Genomic DNA, 8,416 nt, shown 5'->3' with positions numbered 1-8,416 from the left:
CGTCAAAATCTGTCCAAGTCAGATAAATCATCGCTATGTTACCAGACACTAGTTAGCTATTGAGGATACTCGAGTTCCATCAGGGCCGTTTTTGTTTTAACGGTTAAACCGGTCGGACCAAAGTTGTTCGTTTATTAAATAAGGTCGGACCTAGTACGCTGATGCTGCTTTAAGGCGAGCATTGGCAAAGCCTTGCAAGGCCTGCATAAACATTTGCAGGTCCGCCAGGATTTATACCAGAAATTGTTACATTTATAAACGAACAAACCGGTTGTTCCGCATAAACGAACAGGCCCCTGGTGATCTTGTAACTATGGACAACAGGATAAACCTCGACGCTAGACAACGAAGATTTGCTGATTTTATTTCAAATAATGATGGCATGAGAAACCAGCAATGTGTCATCGATTAAATAAATACTGAACTGGGCAGACTTGCTTGAAAGAAGATCACACTGTAAAATCTTCACGTTTTACATGACGTTTAACAGCCCGATAGCTATTCCGTCAGCAAATACTTATTCTATTGTACAAAGATTTCAACTTAATATAATCCTCTCCTCAATATATATGGTAAAAATAATGTACATATATGTTTTAGGGGAATGGGAGAATGATAGGGCGGAGAAGGAAGGGTGGGTTGGGAGTGAGGTGTTACTTAGAAAAGAATTAAATCCTGTAAACTGTGAAATGGATCCGTATTTGAATAAATTAAAAATTATGCAAATGTTATGGCATGCAGCCTGGTAGAGTAATTTCAAAATGTAAATGTAACAAATAAATCAGGCAAAATAATGAAATGCAATTTCATAAACACATATAACAACGTACAGTTCATGGGCCTGAGGTGGCACTATCAATGTATCGTTTGAAGCACGGTTCCACTACAAACAGAACACAAAACATCTCCAGCACACACGCAGGCATACATGCATAGGGAGATATTAGCCAGTTGGCATAGGACTATTATAGGTAGCGCCTGATAAGGCAGCTTCTGCGAATTCCAAAAAGAATGTAATGATTATTATATATGCTTATTGTATTCATAGTATATCTATATATAACTGTGAAACGCGTTAGAGTGGTTTATGTTAGCTAGATAGAGCGCTATAGCAAATGTTGTAAGGGAATAATTAAATTCATTAAAACCTGGTGTTGAATTTGATGTAATAAAAAATCTAAAAATGTTTGTATTGATTTCTACCGAAAGTTGAGTACATGTTTTGGATTCATTTCATCAAATTTTATTAACAAGATTGCATAATCAACTGGATAGAATAACAGGCAAAGCCTATATAAATTATCTCCGTCAAATGGCCAAAGTGGAATAAACAATGAGACATAATATTTTAGACATGTTACAAATGAAAAGTTGAACACAAAATAATTCATATTAACACAAGGCTAAGGGGAAGTAATCCATGAAGGAAACATCTCACACACCTCATACACACTTACACACACATACAAAAACATGTACAAATACATTAATTTCAGCATATATATACACTATCATAGACAGATATTGGCGGACTTAGACCAAAAGTCCATGTGCATATATCACACAGGTCACTGCTACCAACAACTGTTACAGTTAAGAATAATTAATTCATTAAATACATATAGAGTGTAATTATTTACAATGTCAAGATAAGTACATGTAATAGTCAGTAGTCATGCTTAACTAGAATCTCCTGTATGTAATTTAGAATCAGTATGTTTTTGTTTTAACATGCACTTAAAACGGCGGGATTGTCCAATAAAAAAATGCACATCATCAAGTATTCGTCTATTTTTAGGCCCATCACAATCAGGACAGCCCTGGAGAAGAAGGTTTATATGAATGTGATTGTGGTTGCCATAACTATTGGGAGAAGTGAACAGAGTAGTTCTTTGATTATTTAAAAAAAAAAAAAAAAAAAAAAAAAAATTCCAAAAAGAAATGAGATACTGTTTCGTGTTCAGCAGAGCAGGTACAAGCTGGACTATTAGTACATGTAAGATGGCCATGGTGTAAATCAGAATTTAAATTACTACAAGAGTTTCGAAGTTGACATAGAATAATATTTGCTCTTCTGTTACCTTCACTATCAAAACAATATGTTTATATAAGTAATTTTCAATACTGCAGGAGAGGGAGAATTAAGAAGATCAGAATTACAAGCCGGAATGTAGCAGTGTTAATTGTGCGGCACATTTGAGGGAAAGGGCTGTCGAAATAGTTATTAGATCTACATAATGGTGGGTTCACAACGAGGAATGGACTTCAAATGAAGAAGACATCTTTGCTGTAACCAGCGATGTGTAACCAATGAATCCGACTGTTATTCGGCGTCCTTCTCTAATCAGCAGCATACAATGTACTGAGATAATAGGTTTTGGCGATATCGGTCACTAAAATCGAACATTTGGAGTAGAAAATAATCACACTAAATGCTGAATCTTCAAAATTTATTTTTGTCGTGAAAAAGACTGAAATGAATCAGAGACGTATATACTATGGCTTTATTTGTCGCTGAATGAATGCTCTTTAAAATTTCAGACCTAAAAAAACGTGAAGGCACCAAATCCATGCAGCTTGCATGCGTTTCTGCCGTTTTCGCAGAAAATCCAGGTTATAAAATAAAATAAAATATGAATATTAAGGCAATATAATTAAATACAACGTATGTTTTACATGGAATTACTGTTTTACAGACTGAATCAATCAGTCTATAAGACGACGACAATCATGATGGCTATAATTATTAATGGTATATAGACTTAAGCATGTCGACCCTATAACTTTACAGTCAAGTGAAGAAGAAATATAGAGAAGAATCATATTTATCGCTACTAAAATTTCAATTGAGACAACTGATAACAAAACTGAGAATAAGTAGCCATAAATAAAAAGTCATCGGCACCTTCGTCTTTTTAAACTAGGGAAACACTAAAGATGAGGTTTGTTAGGAAATAGGTTTTTCTCGAAAGAAATACAACAATAAGGTTATTAATTGAAATACAAAATTACAAAGGGTTTTTTTCATCTAAATGAACGGAAACCTTTGCTCGATTTGGGTCTCTTTGTAGGAAAGTCTAGTCAACTTATCCCGAGTACATATGTATAGTAATTGGGAGGTATTGGAAAACATCCGAGTCTTCCAAACGGACTACTCTTCATTACGGAGGTAGAAAACCTGTAGTTATTCGTAACTCTCGGATTTCTTCATGTATATATTGCTAAAAATGGCAGAGGCGGACGATAGCAATTTCTACATTGAACTCTGTAAAACTCCTATTAGATTTGACCCCGTGGATAAAGTGACCAATGTTTTCTACGATGATTCTAACAAGCAGGTGAGTGATATATGTAACGGTGCCAATGTAATTCGTCTGATCTGCAGTGCAGAATATTTTTCAGAGCCTGGTTAGGCGATGATGTTTTCAAAACAACTTAAAATGAGACAAACACATTAGCAACATCACATCAAATGCAAATAAATCACTAGGCTTTCTGAAACGCAACCTAAAAATAAATTCACCACACATAAAAGAACATGCATTCAAGGCCACTGTAAGACCAAAACTTGAATACCTACTCTTCAGTTTGGGACCCACATTATACAAATAATATATATCAAATAGAATAAGTACAACGAAGAGCAGCACGATATGTCCTAAACAAATACCATAACACAAGCTCAGTCACAGATATGATACACAACTTGTAATGGCCAACACTACACACACGCAGAACAAGAACACGCCAAGGACACAACCCCAGTTACAGACATATCTACACATCCAAAGACACATACAGACACTCATTCTTTCCATACACCATAATACAGTGGAACCTCCCACCCAAAATAATAATCCAATCAGAAACACTAGCAGAATTCAGGACATGCACCACATTATGTCATATAACATAATCAACCATATACAAAACCTACAACACTGCTTTTAACCTGTTTTTATCCTATAGCAAATAATAAAAATATAATAAAAAAATCAATGTACATAACAATTAACGCACTACAGCACAAGACCAATTTCCGTATTCATCGTTATCGACTTAGGAAGACAAATAGATGAAGATCTGTCATCAGTTTTTATCGCGTTTCGAAAAGTTGTGCCAAAATTGTTGGTTTATGAAATTAAGGGTACGAACGTAATGATGATGCTTTCCAGCGAGCCTCGGCTAAAAGACTTCCAGTGCCTTCATTTATGTTTGCAGGTCCAGTCGTTCTGTACTTTATCCCTTGGCCTAAGCTAGCACAGGGGCTTGTAGCAAGTTATATTAATAGTTTATATCTTTTTTACATTTGTTACAAGCCCCTGTGACCGTAGTCTACTTGGGGCAGTACTGAAATTGCAACGAAAAGATTGCACTTAATTACTAGCTATCTAATCATTTACTTCATGTGAAAACCTCGTTGATTGTTCAACAAGTGGGGGAGGTAATCATAAATAAGATGTCATTGTCTGTGTTATATCTTACCCTTCTGAGTTCTGTATAACAATCTGTTGCTCAACGATGTGGGTTGATACAAATCCATTCGTTCCTTACCATATCGACAATCTGTACCAGTCAACTTGTACCAAGATTTGGCTCATCCATACCAAGGATTTCAGTTATCTTATACTGAAGTGTTATATCTGTATATATCTCATATGTTTGTGTATATCTCATATGTTTGAGTCAAATAGCTGCAAAAATCAACAAATAATGTGTACTGTTTCTTATAACGTTATCAAGTAAATAAACCTTTTTTTTATTTTTTGGTACTTGGTACATTGTAACAGCCAATTTCACTACTGAATTGACCAATGATCAGTGTGTGACTTCCACACACTACTTGAAAATTATTAATGTAAAAAGATTTTTTAATTTAAGTAAAAAGAAATCTATGTTATATGCTACATGTTACATAGTAACTTTAGTATATATGGGACACCTTATAATACTCTCAGTACAGTTGTACTAAAGCTTGGTACAAGTTGACTCATGGATACAGATTACTGGTGGTACAGAATGACTAGAATTTGGTCAGTATAACTGATAGCTTTGGCTTATACCAGCTGAGAGGTTTTTTTTGTATTTTATACAGTCTTATTATATTTTATTAAAAGTTCAATTTTGTTCCTATAAAATGTCACTGTTTCATGTTTTCCTATATATGTGTCTTGCTACAGGAGCAAATATATAATCACTTTGATAAATTAGCTACATCCAATAATCCACTGAATAATTACATGATCATGTGGAGTGTTGTATTATCATATAGATTAAACTTGTACATGTATTGAAGGTGTTTGCTGTGCGGTCAGGTGGAGCCATGGGTGTGGTGGTCAAAGGTCCAGGTGAAAAGGATTCAGTAACATTCAGGTAACTGATGTGTGACAAACTGAAAGGAAATGTTACTCTTTACACAAAATCAAAGTGTGCAAATTTAATCTTTAAGCTATGGCCATTGAAAGAAAAATCCCTAGTGTTAAACAGATTTAAGCACGAGTAAGTATTGTACATGTGTGGGAAAACTGGACACAGCACTTCACTAGGAGTTCATATTAATTGCATGATCGAAAACAAACTGATTTTCAAACAATATAGGAAAAAATGTCTGGCTGTGATAGTAGTTGTCTTGCTAGGTTGAAATTGGGACAATTGGACTGATTGCAACTAAATATAAATTAAAGTAAGTATGGGGAATGGTTTTATGCAGTGTCAAAGCTAAGTCTACCTTCTTTATTCAAATAAGTTAGAAATCAAAGGAACCTCACTGATGGTTACTTTTGTGTCATAACCTAATGTGTAAATGAAGCACTTGTTTTGGATCCCTACTTTGAAACAGCTAATGCTTTCTCAGGTTTTATGACCTAAACATTGTTTATTGCTTTCTCATATTGACTATAGATTTTGTCATTTGTCATTTTTTCAGAGTTGAAGGTCGAGGAGATGTTATTTCTATCAAATTTTCCCCGGACAAACGAGTTCTAGGCATACAAAGATCAGCAAAATCTGTGGTAAGTACGAAGATTCTCCAGACAAACGAGTTCTAGGCATACAAAGATCAGCAAAATCTGTGAGTAGTACAAAGTTTCCCCAGACACACAAGGTCTCGGTTTTCAAAGATAAGGGAAATTCTATTCAGTTTATTAATTTACTAGCTTGGTTGCTTAATTGTACATAAATATGAAAATTAGAAAAACCTTCCATCAAATGTATACGGTAGTATGTATCATTGATGTGTGGATCACATTGACCAATTGTCCTGTGTTTTTTGTGGTTCAGGAAATCTGCAGAATTCTCTATATTTGTTGTTATTTACTCAAATTTGATTAATTCCATACACAGAACATTCCAAACAATGGCATTTTATCATTTTGTCAAAAGAGATTATTACAGTACTTTAGACATTCTTGGTTAGCTTTTTTTTTGTTTTTTTCACCATACGAACATGAAAGGGTGGCACATGTTCCAACATTTGTCATGCTGTTCTATCTGATTGTAGGAATTTATAAATTTCATGACTGATATGACAGCAGACCAACTGGAATACTCACAAACCTGCAAGGTAATTTATGAACCAATGTGATTTGAAGAAAAGATCTCAGGATGTACAACATTTCAATTTGCTTCAGGTTTCACCAAAATTGTAATCAGAACAACTTGTTATAAGGGGATGGAACAAGAATTGTGTGAAGAGTACTTAAGTGGGAAATGAATATCTGCTTTTAACTTTATCTAAATAAAATCCAGGTTATACAACTTTATCACATTTTTTATTCACCAATTAGAATTAACTCGTGAAAATCATTGCAAATTCATTATTATTAGGAAGAGATGTTTTTTCAATAAAGCTTCTGTTGTGAAGATAAACAGGGAAACTGTGCTGCTTGGTGGTATAGTGAGCGTGTATAAACATATACCATGTATCTACATGGAGATCTGCTGACCTCTAATTCAGGGTAAATCCACCAACATCATGGGATTTGTGTGGACTGGAGTGAATGAGATCGTCTTTGTCACTGACCATGGGATTGAATTCTATCAGGTAACTAACCATACAACCAGTTGGCATGCTCACTGATAAAACACATGTATAACTGTAAGTAACACTTACCTTGAAGTCCAGTAACTCAGCTGTTATCTGATCGAGGTAGGAGGAGGGCTATTTAGCAGGGTCATCTGTTTGAGTTAGGAGGAGGGCAATTTAGCAGGGTTATCTGTTTGAGGTAGGAGGAGGGCTATTTCACAGGGTTATCTGTTTGAGGTAGGAGGAGGGCTATTTCGCAGGGTTACCTGTTTGAGGTAGGAGAAGGGCTATTTAGCAGGGTTATCTGTTTGAGTTAGGAGGAGGGCAATTTAGCAGGGTTATCTGTTTGCGGTAGGAAGAGGGCTATTTGGCAGGGTTATCTGTTTGAGGTAGGCTGAGATCTATTTAATAGGGTTATCTAATTGAGGTAGGCAGAAGGGTATTTATAATAGTTATCTGTTTGATGTAGGAGTAGGTGCATTTTAAATAGAGATCTATTTGGTTGCATGGAGGGGTATTTGACAGTTTCAGTATTTGTCCTATCTGAATTTGTCTTTAAGGTGGGTTCTATTGTGCTTTATGAAAGATATTTTAAATATTGAAATGCTGGTTAAAGTCTGATGAGATATCTATAGTAGTTTAAATTGTGAGAGTCTTTGTTAGTTATTGTTACATTGTTTTTTATAATTGCGTGTGTTTCCTTTACAGGTTACCCCTGAGAAGCGATTGTTGAAGTGCGCTAAAACCATCAACCTCAGCGTGGCTTGGTTTGTCTGGCAGGTAATATATATTGTCAGACTGTAACAGAAATAGGAGTCTGAGGCATTCAATAGCAAGGGGTCTCCAGACAGTAAATAGTAAGGGGATTCCAGACAGTAAATAGTAAGGGGATTCCAGACAGTAAATAGTAAGGGGATTCAGACAGTAACTAGTAAGGGGATTCCAGACAGTTAATAGTAAGGGGATTCCAGACAGTAAATAGTAAGGGGATTCCAGACAGTAAATAGTAAGGGGATTGCAGACAGTAAATAGTAAGGGGATTGCAGACAGTTAATAGTAAGGGGATTCCAGACAGTAACTAGTAAGGGGATTCCAGACAGTAAATAGTTAGGGAATTCCAGAGAGTAAATATTGAGGGGATTCCAGACAGTAAATAGTAAGGGGATTCCAGACAGTTAATAGTAAGGGGATTTCAGACAGTAAATAGTAAGGGAGTTCCAGACAGTAAATAGTAAGGGGATTCCAGACGGTAAATAGTAAGGGGATTCCAGGCAGTAAATAGTAAGAGGATTCCAGATAGTAAATAGTAAGGGGATTCCAGACAGTAAATAGTAAGGGGATTCCAGACAGTAAATAGTAAGGGGATTCCAGACAGTAAATAGTAAGGGGATT

The 8,416-nt window shown here is 35.4% G+C and overlaps 1 protein-coding gene across 1 annotated transcript in view; it reads left to right on the top strand.

Annotated features, from left to right (window-relative positions):
* The first annotated feature begins 3,216 nt into the window (after positions 1–3,216).
* The window catches only part of LOC110454734 (uncharacterized protein C18orf8-like), a 34,159-nt gene continuing 28,959 nt past the window's right edge, over positions 3,217–8,416 (top strand). Inside the window, exons 1-6 of the mRNA XM_021504410.1 lie at positions 3,217–3,338; positions 5,297–5,373; positions 5,927–6,011; positions 6,500–6,562; positions 6,956–7,042; positions 7,733–7,804. Of these exons, the coding sequence (XP_021360085.1) occupies positions 3,228–3,338; positions 5,297–5,373; positions 5,927–6,011; positions 6,500–6,562; positions 6,956–7,042; positions 7,733–7,804 (495 nt within the window). The 5' untranslated portion in view covers positions 3,217–3,227. The remainder of the gene's footprint in view (positions 3,339–5,296; positions 5,374–5,926; positions 6,012–6,499; positions 6,563–6,955; positions 7,043–7,732; positions 7,805–8,416) is intronic.

Source organism: Mizuhopecten yessoensis, unplaced genomic scaffold, assembly GCF_002113885.1.
Source record: "Mizuhopecten yessoensis strain PY_sf001 unplaced genomic scaffold, ASM211388v2 scaffold8039, whole genome shotgun sequence".
NCBI lineage: Eukaryota > Metazoa > Mollusca > Bivalvia > Pectinida > Pectinidae > Mizuhopecten > Mizuhopecten yessoensis.
Note: the sequence above shows the minus strand (reverse complement) of the source record. Positions and strands in the feature narration are given on the sequence as shown.